The sequence below is a fragment of the Leucoraja erinacea genome, chromosome 18 (assembly GCF_028641065.1).
Source record: "Leucoraja erinacea ecotype New England chromosome 18, Leri_hhj_1, whole genome shotgun sequence".
NCBI classification, from domain to species: Eukaryota; Metazoa; Chordata; class Chondrichthyes; order Rajiformes; family Rajidae; genus Leucoraja; species Leucoraja erinaceus.
The window spans coordinates 23316799-23332119 of record NC_073394.1 but is presented as its reverse complement, the minus strand read 5'-3'; the positions used below and the strand labels follow the sequence as shown (position 1 = coordinate 23332119).

The 15321-nt window shown below is 40.9% G+C and overlaps 1 protein-coding gene across 4 annotated transcripts in view; it reads left to right on the top strand.

Moving 5' to 3' along the window:
* The first annotated feature begins 1145 nt into the window (after positions 1-1145).
* Positions 1146-15321, top strand: part of LOC129705777 (guanine nucleotide exchange factor for Rab-3A-like) — a 57005-nt gene continuing 42829 nt past the window's right edge. The window contains exon 1 of one of the 4 annotated variants that reach the window (XM_055649578.1): positions 1146-1272. Coding sequence is in view for 2 of the 4 variants with exons in the window: in XM_055649575.1 (XP_055505550.1) it covers positions 13478-13488 (11 nt within the window). In the remaining 2 variants the exon portion in view is untranslated. Of the gene's footprint in view, positions 1273-13239; positions 13489-15321 lie in introns of those variants that run through there. The other 3 variants (XM_055649577.1, XM_055649575.1, XM_055649576.1) reach the window with 3 other exon arrangements.

Sequence of the window (15321 nt, the reverse complement as noted above, 5' to 3'; positions counted from 1 at the left end):
ACCCCCGGGCGGCCCTGGATTTTTTTTTACCACTTAAATAAAATATGTCACGCGACTTCACCCCACTGCGAGTATCATGTGGGTTTAAAGTTTGATCAGTGCTGTAGCACAAGTTCTTGCAAGCTCCTTTTTTTAATTCAAAGGAAGTGTTAGATTAACAACTGTGTTACAAGGATTAACATAATGGGCCTGTCCCACTTAGGCAAATTTTCAGGCCTGAAAAACTGGCAACTGGAACGGCGACTGTCAGAGAGAGACACACACAGTCTCACACACGCTCACACTCTCTCCCTCTCTCTCTCTCTCTCTCTTAAAGAGGGGGGGGGGGGAGAAGGAGTGGAGACAAGAGATACACGGCTGTGAAGCTCGGCGGACATTAACATTACCAGTTGGTTATCCTTGGTTCTGAAAACTATTGCTTACGTTTTTTTCCCCAATGAGCCAATGAAATTTACCGGTCACCACCGGCTACAACCTACGAGAACCTTCGACCTCCTGGCAACCCACTAGGACATCCTGGTTACCCACCTACGGCTCGCTACTCTCCATGGCAGCTTCATTCTAGTCGGTGCTAATTTTTCAACATGTTGACAATTCAACATTCTTCAACATGTTGTAATTTTTCAACATTTATATAACATGTTGAAAAATTCGCAGAGACCATAATGAGGCTGCGACTAGTTCCCAGAATGCGGGAACTGCTCACGACCATGAAGGCGAGTCCTCGGCAACCACCCGCAAACATCTGGCGACTATGTGGCGATTGCATAGTCTCCCGCCGTTGCCTAAGTGGGACAGACCCATAAGGCTTTTGGTTCATTTTCATCAGCAGTAAAGTCAGGGGCTTATGCAGGAATTTAAATTTGATCAGTTTTCGAAAGGCATGTAAAAAATGTAATCAAATATGGACAAACCCTTAATGTGTTTAACGATTATTGGAGGGAGTTGCCGTTCCTCCTGGGTACACCCTGAGCAAAACTAGAATCCAAACATTCAAGCTAAGACTTCTGTCCTTTGAACTTATCTTGACTCCGTTCTTCAGCACTTGTGATGCTCCATCTTTATCTCCACACCACCACATGGTACACCATCTATTCCATAGCTGCTGTGCCTCTGATAAGCTTTGAATTTGATAAAAGGTATTGGCCAGTAATTTTAACTGCATGGAGATCCAGTTGTTCTACACAATGATGACTGATTGTTGCATTTAAAAAGCACTTGGGAGATTTTGACATGCCATACTGCCACTAGATACTAATCTATAAGGAGCTGGTAAGTCGGACAGCTTAATGGATGTGACGAGTTGTTTGGTTTCTGGTGTAACATTTAAATTAATTTTTGGTTTTATATTTTGCACGTTGTACAAAAGAAAGCTGAGTATGTGAAACAGATTAAACATTAGGCTTTGGGGAATGCAATATGTAATTGACTGAAGGTGTGATTTAGGTTGGCAATATTATATGGACCTCATGTTACTGCTTAAGTGTAATGAAGTAGATAATGCAGCCTGAGCCTTGGGTGCTTGTGAATATGTTTGTCATATTTCATAGGAACGTTGCTAAGCAAAATTTGAAACTGAATCACCTAAGGAAATGCAAGAAGTGACAATTTGTGATAATTATATACTAACAGAAAGTTTGGGTTCTATTGCATCATTAACCAGAGTTCCGGTAACATTTTACATTTTGCAGTGTCGCAAGGTGTTTCACAGAAGCATTCCCAAACAAATTTTAAGATCATCAAAGCATATAAGGAGAGGCGATCAAAACTTTGGACAGGATACATTTTAATGAGGGTCCCAAAGAAGCAGATAACGATAGAGATGGTCAGGGAATTAATAACATCATGTAAGACACAAGGAACTGCAGATGTTAGTTTACATAAAATACATAAACTGGTTTGCAGAAGGTGTGGGAGAGGGAGTAGAGCTTCTGCTGTGGGTTTGGGGAATGAGAGAGGAGGAATTGGGCCCTAGGTCTTCCCAAGGATCAAATATGCTGATGGGGTCAAAGTCACAGACTATGGTTTCTATTAGAGAGACCTTATTGAGTTGGAAGCGAAGTACTGTAGTAACTCAGCAGGTCAGGCATCATCTCTAGAGAACATGATTAGATGCCATTTTAGGTCGAGACCCTTCTTCACAATGTTCTCCAGAGATTCTGCCTGACCTGCAGACCTGAGTTATTCCAGCACTTTGTGTCCTTCTGTGCATTAACCAACGTCTTCAGTTCTTTTTTCAATTCAATTCAATTCAATTCAACTTTAATGTCATCGCACAAATACAAGTATCAGTACAACGAAATGCAGTTTTGCGTCAGTCCGTAGTAATTGTACATAAAGAAAAACAAAAAAAAATAGAAAGAGGGAAGATACCTCTTTCTACCTTATTGAATAGTATGGATCAGGCACTGGGTTTGTGGTTGCAGAGGTGTGATGGCTGACCTGGGTGACATGCTGAGTGTTTCTAGCTTTGTGCATTTATATTTCGGATTTTCAGCCTTCATGATATCTTGATTTCAACCAATACTCATTTGTTCTAATTCAAATGACTGGGTCACATTAACTTGTCATAATTCACTAAGTTTTGGCCTGCAGCCTACATAAATATCACATACAGTGGACGGCAAGTTCTTTTCAGATATCCTTATCTGCTCCCCTGCAAATAAGCTTGTTCAGAATCCTTTGTGTTGTGACCATTACTGTGAAGTGGAAAATTGCTTTAAACAAATAAGGTTGTGAAAGTTCAACTTTAAAAGAGAAATGTAGTTTGATAAATACTGCATTCTAAATGCTGTGAAGCAAGATAATTTCAATTATCAGTATTTGAGTTCTCTTTCTTTGCTTTCACTGCTGGTTCTGTTCTAATGATCAAGTGGTTAGAAGGACATAATATTGAACTGTGCAGTTCAGGTTGTTCTTATTTTCTTTCTGATCTCCTTTGAGTTGGCTAAACTCACCAAGCAATGCTTCTCAAATGACAACTCCCTCTTGAGCAAAGTAGTAAAAATAAATAGCCCAGATTTCTTACTACCATAGTGGAATAATTGTACATTTGCCAGCTGAGAACAAGTTTGAGATTTCCTGGTAAGACGCCTCCGTTGCCATGCTGTGAGAATGGAGAGGTTGAGAAGGAGTTTCTTCCCAGAGGCCATTAGGAATGTAAACTCCTATCTCACCAAGTCTAACTTTACTGTACCACTCTACAGCTTTTTTAAAAATTGCTGTTTTTTTTCCTTTTTCCTTCCGCCCACAATATTTAATATGAAAAAGAATATGTGATTCTGTTACATTCTGTTTGTAGTTTGTTTGTTTGTCTTTTTGCACAAAGTCCGCGAGCATTGCCACTTTCCATTTCACTGCACATCTCGTATGTGTATGTGACGAAGATAGATATGGACAAGGAAATCATTTGGGTGATATTAAGCTGAAAATACTTAGCTGGTCAGACAGCATCTGTGGAAAAATCCTAACGAGGTTTGGAGTTCCTTGCCTCAAAGTTACTGGTAAACTGCCACTGTGACATACCCTGTGTTCCAGCATGGGCCTTGTGTTCCACTTGGAATAGACGCCACGTTTCAGCATGGCTAAGGGCAACACATGGGCTGCTATCAGGTGGACTAACTGAACAACTTTGAAAACTGATGATCGCAAGCATTTAAAAAAAGGGACAGGTTAACAAAACATTAAAAGATAATTTACTTTACATGATAAATTTTAATCTGCAATTTGAGAGGGAGAAGGTGATATCGGATGTGTCAGTATTGCAGCTGGGCAAATGGGACGACAGAGGCATGAGGGAGGAGCTGGCAAAAGTTGACTGGAAAGGGACCTCGCAGAGATGACAGTGGAACAGCAATGGCAGGAATTTCTGGGAATAATCTGGAAGATTCAGGATCGTTTCATTCCAAAGAGGAAGAAAGATGCGCCCGTGGCTGACAAGGGAAGTCAAGGACAGTTTAAAACAAAAAGACAAGGCATATAACACAGCAAAGATTAGTGGGAAGCCAGAGGAATCCAGAGCCTTTAAAGAACACCAGAGGGTAACTAAAAGGACAATACTGGGAGTAAAGATGAAATACGAAGGTAAGCTAGCCAATAATATAAAAAGAGGATAACATGAGTTTCTTCAGATATAAAGAGCAAGAAAGAGGCAAGAGTGGACATTGGACCACTGGAATAAAGAAATGGCAGAGGAGTTGAATAACTTTTTTGCATCAGTCTTCACAGTGGAAGACACCAGCAACGTGCCTGAAATTCAAGAGTCAGGGGTGGAAGTTAGTGGAGTGGCTATTACTAGGGAGAAGGTGCTTGGGAAGCTGAAAGGGCTGGTGGTGGATAAGTCACCTGGGCCGGATGGACTGCACCCTAGGGTTCTGAAAGAGTTGTCTTTAGCAACCGTAGAGGCATTGGCAGTGATATTTCATGAACCACTAGTGGTTCCAGATGATTGGAAAATTCCCAATATTACCCCACTGCACAAAAAGGGAGCAAGGCAGAATAGTGGGAAATATAGGCTGTTTAGTCTGACCAATGGTTGGTAAGATTTTAGAGTCCATTGTAAAGGATGAGATTACGGGTTCTTAGCAGAAATAGGCAGAAGTCAGCATGGCTTTGTGAAGGAGAGGTCTTGCAAATTTGCTGGAATTCTTTGAAGAAGTAAATAGCAGAGTCAGTAGATTTTCAGAAATCCTTTGATAAGGTGCCACATGTTAGGCTGCTTATGAAGGTGAGAGCCCATGATATGAAGGGGCGGATACTAGCATGGATAGCAGGTTGGCTGGATGGCAGAAGATAAAGTGTGGCACTAAAGAGGGCTTTTTCTGGTTGGCTGCCAGTGGCTAGTGGAGTTCCGCAGGGGTCGGTGCTGGGGCTGCTGCTCTTTATGTTGTAGATTAATAATTTGGACGAGGTGATTGAAGGCTTTGTGGCAAAGTTTGTGGATGATACGACAAAAGGTGGAGGGGCAGGTAGTGTAGCGAAAGCAGGGACTCTGCAGAAGGATTTGGACAACTTGGAAGAGTGGGCAGAGAAGTGGCAGATGGAATATAGTGTAGCAAAGTGTGGAGTCATGCAATTTAGTAGTAGGAATAACAGGGTAGACTATTTTCTGAATTGAATTGAATTGAATTGAATACTTTTATTAGCCAAATATGTGTACATACAAAGAATTTGCCTTGGTGCTTTGCTCACAAGTAATAACACGATATGCAGTAGACAATTAAAAATAAAACATGTGAAGAATGAAATAAAATATCACAGCACAAGGAGGCTATAGACTTTTGCTGTTGAGTCAAGCTACTGCTCATGGAAAAAAACTGTTTTTATGTCTGGCTATGGCGGCTTTGACAGTCCGGAGTCGTCTTCCAAAGGGAAATGCTTCAAAGAGTTTGTGGCCAGGGTGAGAGGGGTCAGAGATGATCTTACCCTGGCCCGCTCTCTTCCTGGCCCTTGCAGTGTACAGTTCGTCGATGGGTGGGAGGTTGCAGCCAACAACCTTCTCGGATGATCGAATGATGCGCTGCAGCCTCCGGATGTCGTGCTTGGTGGCTGAGCCAAACCAGACCATGATGGAGAAGGTGAGGACAGACTCTATGATTGCAGTATAAAACTGGACCATCATTGTCTTTTCCCAATAACCTCTGACACCTGTACTAATCAAGAATCTATAGTATCTATTTCTACCTTAAAAATATTCACTGACTTGGCCTCCACAGCCAATGGGATGAGAATCCAGAAATCGGAGGTGCAAAGGGATTTGGGAGTGCTGGTGCAGGATTCCCAAAAAGCTAATCTGCAAGATGAATTGGTAGTAAAGAAAGCAAACTCTATTGCAAGAGGGCTTGTGTTCAAAAGCAAAGATGTTATGCTGAGGCTCTATAAGGCGCTGGTAAGGCCATATTTGGAATGTTGTGAGCAATTTTGCTCACCATATCTGAGGAAGGATGTGCTGGCTCTGGAGAGGGACAAGAGGAGGTTTACAAGAATGATCCCGGGAATCACGGACTAACCTATGATGAGTATTTGTTTGCACTGGGCCTGTACTCACTGGAGTTTAGAAGAATGAGGGGGGACCTCATTGAAACATACAGAATAATGAATGACTTGGAGAGAGTGGATGTGGAGAGGATGTTTCCACTAGTGGGAGTCTTGGACTAAAAGTCATAGCCTCAGAATTAAAGGATGTTCTTCTAGGAAGGATACATTTCTTTAGTCAGAAGGTTGTGAATCTGTGGAATTGTTTTGCACAGAAGGCTGCGGAGGCCAAGTCAGTGGATATTTTTAAGGCAGAGATAGATAGATTCTTGATTAGTACAGGTGTCAGAAGTTATTGGGAGATGGCAGGAGAATGGGGTTAGGAGGGAGAGATAGATCAGTCATGATTGAATGGCGGAATAGACTTGATGAACTACTAAGTACATTGTAACCTCATCCTTTATAATGGATTATACAGTCTTACCAACTATTGAACCTTTGTGCATCAACATTTCTTGGTGCCCTACCCTTAGTTCTCTATATCCTACCCCTATTTGATATTCCAAAATGCATCTTGCACTTGTTGTCATTAAATTCCATCTGACAAAGCTCTGCCCAACTTCTCACCTGCTGTAGCCTAAGATTATGTTCCTCACTATCTACGAATCCACCGACTTTAGTATTAACCACAAGCTTTCTAATCATACCTTTTCTATTTACATTCAAGTTATTAATATATACTGTATTCATCACAATCAGTAAGGATTCCAGTACTGATCGCTGCAGTAAACCACTGGTCACAGACTTCTAATCAGAAAAGCACTCTTCAAGCGCAACCGAACACCAAGCCACCTATCACCAACTCATTTTTGCCTCGGATTCCTTGTCCCTTAACTTTCTGGACCAGTCCACCATATAGGTCCTTGTCAAATATTGTACTAAAGTTCATTTAGTCACCATCTACTGCCCTGCCTTCATCAGTATTTTTAATCTCCTCGTCAAACATGTTAATCAGTGCATTATTTACTTTGCACAAAGAGAGAGAAATTAGGATGTTGCTTGTCTTTCCTTGCACCAGACAGGGCTGAGTATCCTTCATCAGCCTCTACCTTTCCCAATTTATATAAATCATATCTCTTAAGATTTTCTCCAAAGATTTCCATGCCATTAACATACGTAAGATTCGCTGGTTTGCAGTAACTTGGTTTATTTCTACGTGGACCTAGGAAAATGTCTCTTAGCTATTCTTAATGAGGAACAAATGCTGATCTCTGTCTGAGGCGCACCAACCATGGGTGCAAAAATTATGAAACCTAGATTCAAGGTTATCAGAATGTTATATTTGTTATGTTTAATTAAGAGCAACACTACAGTTATTTTCTACATCCATTTACTGGCAAATTAATGCATTAATTTGCCGAATAATTTATTCAACATAATGTTCACCCTCCAGCCAAGTTGGTGAGCAGCTGCTCTTTTGGAGACGAGGAAGTTGACATGAAGGTGTCAGCAAGCAGCTCTTGGCCAAGGTGGTTTGGGCTCAGACTTCAAACTTGGAATGTGAGGATCTGGAGTATGGCACACATTACAATGCAAGATGTTGTGAAACCTCCTTGCAGTCTTTACACATGGCTTCCACAGTTTCACATTGTACAAGGTCAAAATGCTCAGTGCCTGACTGGATGTTCCTTTTTGAGTGGTCATGGTCCAGGTTTTCTCATGACTCCAAGGAACCCAGCTTTAAATAATAAATCTTATTATCCTCAGCTAGCTTTCTTAATCATAAATGGGATTAATATTCAATTGCTGTAAATTCCCCATATTTTAATTTTGGCAGGCAAGCATGGATTGCAGTGGGGTATTCTGAGCTCATAGACTCCTTCTTATAGATACCTGGTGTTTTTGTACAAATACTTTTAGTATAGAAGCTGCTGGACCAGTATTGTTTTCATGTTGATTACTAATATTCTCACCCAAGTGTAGTAATTTGGCAGGTTATTCATTCCCTTCAACACTAATGTTGCTGTCGCCTTAAAGGCAAGTTTATAGGTGACCTTGGAATTTTGTTATACTCAGTAAGGCAAATGATTGAGATTTAATATTTTACAATTGGCCATGAACTAACATGAGTATGGATTGGTATTTGTCAGTTACAAGTGGTTTATTGCTGCCATCATTTCAGATTGTCCAGATGTATTTGTTTTTCCTGATTCTCTCCCCAGAACCTGAAGTTTTTGCTCTTCAGAAGGCTTTTTCTTTAGACAAAATACAATAGACAATAGGTGCAGGCGTAGGCCATTCGGCCTTCGAGCCAGCACCACCATTCAATGTGATCATGGGTGATCATCCACAATCAGTACCCCGTTCCTGCCTTCTCCCCATACCCCCTATATTTAAGAACCCTATCAAGCTCTCTTGAAAGAACCGGCCTCCAACGCCCTCTGAGGCAGAGATTTCCACAGACTCACAACTCTCTGTAGGGATGTCACAAAAATTGGGAAAGTTAAAAATCAAGCCTGTAATTTATCCCATCAGATAAAGCATTAAAAAAAACTTTAATTTGATAACCAATTCACTTTCATATCTTCAGTATAAAAAATAATTATGGTCATTTTCATACTCGGAAATTAGCATCTTGTTCCCTATTGTTTTTCCATTAACTTAACACAAAAGCTGTGATGAGAGCAAGAGCCGTTTACACAGACATGTGTTCAAAACCCTCAAACATCCACTCTCAAAATAATCAAAATCATTATATTTTGCACAGTCATGTCATAAGAACATCTAAATTATCCGTATTTTGTGTAATTGTCTATCCATGATCGATATTTTCATACTAAATATCTGACTAAAAACTTCCACAGTACATACAGATATTGGGGCCAAAATAACTTATTTCGCATCATCAGATTAAAATGAAATTACACAAAAAACTAGATAAATAAAATGTTAAATAAACGTCCTACATACCTTTTGTTTTGTCCTGAAATTGATTCTGTGATTTTGAAGGTGTTGGTTGAGCCCGACTTTCAAATCCAGCGATCCAATAGACCAGCAACGTTTTGAAAAAAAACCCGTGAACGGGATGACAGAACGAGATTTCTTCTACGTCATAAGCTTGTCGTACGTGGAAATCCCTCCATGACAACCAATGAAAAACCTGCATTTTACTCACCCCTCTCGGGTTGTACGCACTGGCAGTGGGCAGATCTCGAGCGCCACTGATCGCGGGGATTGTAATATTACTACTCTCTGTGTGAAAAAGTATTTCCTCATCTCTGTTCTAAATGCCTTACTCCTTATTCTTAAACTGTGGCCCACGGTTCTGGACTCTCCCAACACCGAGAACATGTTTCCTGCCTCTAGTGGGTCCAAACCTTTAATAATCTTATGTTTCAATAAGATACCCTCTCGTCCTTCTAAATTCCAGAGTATACAAGCCTAGCTGCTCCATTCCCTCAGCATCTGACAGTCCCGCCATCCTGGGAATTAACCTTGTGAACCTATGATGCACTCCCTCAAATTAGGGGACCAGAACTGCACACAATACTCCTGGTGTGGTCTCACTAGGGCCCTGTACAACTGCAGAAAGACCTCTTTGCTCCTTTAGTCAACTTTGTTGTAGCTTGGTTCCAAGGTTACACAGTATGTATCTGAATACTGTGTGTGGAGATCTGCCAGTTTTCAAGACTTCAAGGCCCACTATGTCTCTATATCACTTCCCAGTTTTTAATAGAATAGGAAGCTTGGCAGACTTTTGTTATCCTTAGCTAAGGGAAGGAAGCTGATTCCGCTGGCCTAGCAGGTGACATTACCAAACTTAGTATTGTCTAGGGAATAGGCTGGCATCTTTCTTGTAGTCTCTGGCTAACAATTTACCTGGTGTTTTGATTGGCAACCTAACACTTAGATCCTTTATTGCAAAGAATTATTACAAAGTAATTATGCACACTGCAAATAAACTAAATTAAAAACAGTTATGACAAAGTCTGTACAGTGATGTTGGATAGGAGTAGTTATTATATCCAGTTGTGAAAGGAAACTGATTGAATATCACTTGAATTTAAGTATACCTATTGTCAAGATTTTACTTGATGACAATGTATACTTACTATACATGTATTTCAATGTTAATTGAGATGTCAGAGGCTGTGTTTTGTCCAATTCAACTGATTGTCTAACATCACAATTTGATAGACAGTATATCTAAAGTAGAAACAAGGATCTACAGCTGCTAGTTTACCCAAAAGGACATAAAGTGCTGGAGTAATTGAGCTGGTCAGGCATCATCTTTGGAGAACATGGATAGGTGACATTTCGGATCAAGACCCTTATTCAGACTCAATCAAGCAAATAAATTAGATTGTGTATGCCATTTTGATTCCGTGACTGAGAGGAAAATTTCCAAGAAATGTATGTTCACAAGGACACATCAGGTAATTCACTGGCATGATGAAATGTAAACAAAAGCTGGTCACAAAACATTTTTGAAAAGAAGTACTTCTCAGTGTAACTACACTAAAGTGTTTGTGATTTGGAATTAGTTTTTCTCGATAGAATAATATATTTGAACATTTTAGACTCGCTCAAACACCAGATAACGAGAAGGGAAATTTTGTGTATTTTTACTCTGGATAGATAATAGACAATAGGTACAGGAGTAGGCCATTTGGCCCTTCGAGCCAGCACCGCCATTCAATGTGATCATGGCTGATGAATTAAATACATTTCCTCCCTCAATTTAGTATATATATAATGTGTCAAGATGGCTAATTGAAACAACAGCAAATAAAATCCCTTCAATGGTGGAAACCTATACATAAGTGATGATCAACAGCCAACAAGAGAATTTACTTATGTGCAGTGCTGATCCATTTTGAACCTGTTTAGCACTGGAATTTTGCAGGTGTGCCATCATATATACTGCATATGTTTACATTTTGTTTTATTGTACTACTTTATTTAAGCCACAGGCTCAACAGGCTTGTAATATTGAATGGTACAAAGCATAGCAGGTACTAATTCTTTTTGCCAACTACCCTGATCTCTTGGTGTAACTGAGTCATATAATGGAGATCACAGGCTTGATTCTCAGCCCCTGAGTCATCAACGATGACCCTATTGGTATTATACTTGGTTTTGGAGCAATCGGGTAAAAGGAAATCAGGCAAGGTATTCCATTCCTTATCGTAATTTATGCTGGAAGTATGTGGATGTTTGGAGGAAATAAGATTCAGCCTCAATTAAATAATGTGCTAAAACTTTCCGTAAAGTCTGGCAACAGGTTGAATGGGCAGTCTGGGCAGATATCCTTGAGGTCAAGGGTGTTTTGTTTCCATCTATTTCTGAGGTAACTGATGAGGTCAATGTAGAAGCCACAGACTCCTTTACGGATGGAGCAGGAGATGCTTGATGGAGGGAGTGGATAGATAAGTTATGAGGAGATATGTGACTTTGTTTGCTGATGCAGGTCCTCTGTGTGCTTCCGATTCCAGGCATGGGTACATCTTTGGATTATTTTCTTCCTCACCCATCTAACAATCTGTTCCCTATTAGAACTTGGAGAAGAATGTGTTGGGGTATCTGGTGTCAGGGGTGTAAATAATATGACCTGCCTAAGAAGCCAATCAAGTGTAACTCGGACCATAATGCTGGATATGTTGGCCTTGGAGAGGATATTGATGTTGGTTTAAATAAATTTGGAGGAATTTGTGAAGCCAGTGTTGTTGGTATATTTCCAGTGTCTTGAAGTGTTTGACACAAGCAGTTTAGGTTTCAGAAGCAATAATTGTTGCCTTCCAGATGATTAATTTTGTGCCCGGTTTAGATTTATTATTGTAACATATATTTAAATATTATGAAAAGATTTGTTTTGCATACTATCCAATGAAATTAAACTGTAAGTAAATATAATCAAGCCAATCTTAAGTACCATAGGTAGAGAAAAATGGATAGATACAGTGCTGAATATAGTTCTCGGCATTATAGTGCAACAGTTCAGAGACAAAGTCCAATGTCTCTGGGTAAAGGTAAATTGTACCCTAGCTTATGAAAGGACCAGTCAAAAGCCTGAAGGTAGACAAAAATGCTGGAGAAACTCAGAGGGTGAGGCCGCATCTATGGAGCGAAGGAATAGGTAACGTTTTGGGTTGAGACCCTTCTTCAGACTGATGTGGGGGTCAAAGATACTATAGGGTGGGGGGCGGGAAGAAGAAAGGAAGAGGCGGAGACAGTAGGCAGTGGGAGAGCTGGGAAGGGGAGGGGAAGGAGGGAGAAAGCAAGGGCTACCTGAAATTGGAGAAGTCAATGTTCATACCGCTGGGGTGTAAACTGATAATGGAGAAGAAGAAGTTGTTTCGGAGTCTGGTGCTGCGCATGTTCAAGCTTCTGTATCTTCTGTACGATAGGAGTGGGGAAAAGGAATAAACAGGGTGGGAAAGGTCTTTGATTATGTTAGCTGCTTTCCCAAGGTAGCATGAATGTAGATAGAGTCAATTGTGGGCAATCAGGTCTGTGTGATGGACTGGATTACATACACAACTCTGCAATTTCTTGCAGTCTCAGACAGAGGTCTGAGGTCTTGGTGTTTAAATACTGTTTTCTTTATCTGACCATGGATTATGCTGGTGAATTAAAGGTGTCGGTGATTTTCATCATGAATGCCCGCTTTCATTGAGAGGGAAGTGTTCCACCCATTTGTATCTTTCAGCAAAAGAGGCGACGATGTCTTGGGGCACATGCAAACGCAAGCACTCTCTACAGCAAATATACTATCACCGAGGTTTGAGTAATCGCCCTCGGAGTGCCTGTACCATTGCATGCAGCCGCGAGCGATAGTGCCTTCAAGAGAGATAGTGAAAATGGGTGATTCTTGGAATGAATTACTTCTGGTCTCTAAAGTGAAATAAAAGGGGTTCCATTTCTGTTTTTCTCTTTCCTGCTGAATTGATCTGGTGCCGAATGTCTGAAGTAAACTATTAAATGAGTCAGAAAATGTTGACAGGCTAAAAGTTTAATAAAGTTTGAAGCTCTAGAGACACTGGCTGGGCACCTCCCAGTATTTTTCAGACAGCCGGAAGATGGTGTCAGTTTTATTTGGAAAGGAAAGCCTCCTCTCTCGGGCATCCTGGCTGAAAGTAAGCAGTTTTCAATCAGATGTTTTCTATCATTGCTCTCAGTCAGCTGGAGTTGCTTGTCTGCCTGTGTGTCATATGATGCTAGAGGGAGGGTCACATGTTGTACTTATTCAAGAGAGAGCGAGTGAATTAGCTGCATGTGGTCACGTGATACTGAGTCTCGGCTGCTGAGCTGTTCCTGTTCGTGCCTTGTGCTGTAGAATGCAGTGAAGTGGAGAGAGAGAATCCTAATAGCACAGCTGGGTAAGGTTCCCCAGTATTTTAATGCCAGGAGTTGGCATCTCGGCCCTTTTTGTGTAATGGAATCACAGCTGCAACCCATAGCAGTGGATAGTTAGGTAAGCAGGAGAGAGGGGATCGCTGCTGGCATGTGGAAACGGTAAGTCTGAGCCTTTTCAACTTGCAGCTTCTTTCCTGTGCTGGCAGCAGGGAAGCTAATGCCGTCACTAGTTCTATTGCAGACTCGCACGGTCTCTGACAGGAAATCTATTGGGGGGGAGAGAGCAGGCATCGAGGGGGCTCAGGCTTTCAGGGAGCTTAAGACAAGTAGGATGAGAAACTAGCCTGATGTGCTGTGCCGGTATTTATGTTTTATTAAATACTCAAAATCCTTATGTTGTACCCTATTGTTATTGTTAATAGTGATTGTAAATTACTATTTAGTGATTCACTGCAGAGTGAAAGTATAAATTAGATGCTAATTTGTGACGTAATGAAAAGTTGTTCTTCTCATGCCTGGTGATGTGCATAACCTCACACAGAGATACGAAGAGTAAAGATTTGAACGTTAAAAACTCAAGGGAGAAAAGGACATTCAGACGTTGAATGCATTCCCTCTCAACAGAGGAACACTGATCTTGTCTAATGCCACATAGTGTTGATTTGACTGTTCCTTGTTTAAAGGAGAAGGAGAAATCGTTGCTCTCAGACAATGAACAGTGCACTCCTCATCATTCTCTGCACTGAGCATGCTTATAGTTTATGTTGGGGTATACTTTCCTCCATTTTCTCCTCTTCCTCCTTGATGTCATTGCTTACTGTAAGAATGCAGATTTGGGAGCAACAAACACCATCCTGTATCATGGGCAAAGGGTCATCCTTCATGCGTGAGTCCAGACAATGAGGCTTAGCAGACTATCCAACTATAAAAGCATGGAGAAACTCAGCGGGTGAGGCAGCATCTTTGGAGCATAGATCCATATGCTCCATAGATATAGAGCATATGCTCCATAGATGCTGCCTCACCCGCTGAGATTCTCCAGCATTTTTGTCTACCTTCGATTTTTCCAGCATCTGCAGTTCTTTCTTAAACGATAAAAGCATTGTTGCTGAGCCCCTTTCTGCCTTCATTTGTTTTCATCTTCCAGAGTAGAAAGTGATCAGGGGCAGAAAGACAAAATTATTTTTCTCTTTTTTAAACCAGCCAGATATCAATTTAGAATTACTGATGTTACGCTGACTGAGATCAGCCAGTTCACCATTGCCTAAGGACCAAACCTAAGGTCTTCTCGTCCCTGCACTGCATCTTGTAAAGCGTTCCCTGACCAAAGGATAGGCCACCTCCTACCTCAGTTACTCTTGTGGCATGTGTCATTATTTAGATTGCTGTTCATCCTATGGTTTGTTATAATGCTAAGAAGATCCACAAATATGATTTTTGAATGAGTGCGCTCCTTGTAAAGACAGTAAACCTCAACTTTTATTTCCAAGTACCATAAGCAGTTACTATATTGAAATGTGTAGAAAGGAACTGTAGATGGTGGTTTATACCGAAGATTGACACAAAGTGCAGGAGTAACTCAGCGGGTCATGCAGGATTTCTGGGAGAAAAAGGATGGGTGACATTTTGGGTTGGACTGAGTCTGAAGAAGGGTTCTGACCTGAAACATCACCCATCCTTTTTCTCCAGCAAAGCTGCGTGACCCATTGAATTACTCCAACAATTTGTGTATATTTTCACTATATTGAAATGTGCCTTTAGGGTCACGTATCGCTTTCAATAGTTCTGGAACTGATTTTAGACCAAAGAGTTGTGACCCAAAACAAATTGAAAGTTCAGTGTCTGTGCTAATAAAAAGCTTTGCACTGTCCAAACACAGTTATCAGCAAAGGTACACAAAAAAGCTGGAGAAACAGCAGCATCTATGGAGCAAAGGAAATAGGCAACGTTTCGGGCCGAAACCCTTCTTCAGACTGACAGTTAGAGAGGAGG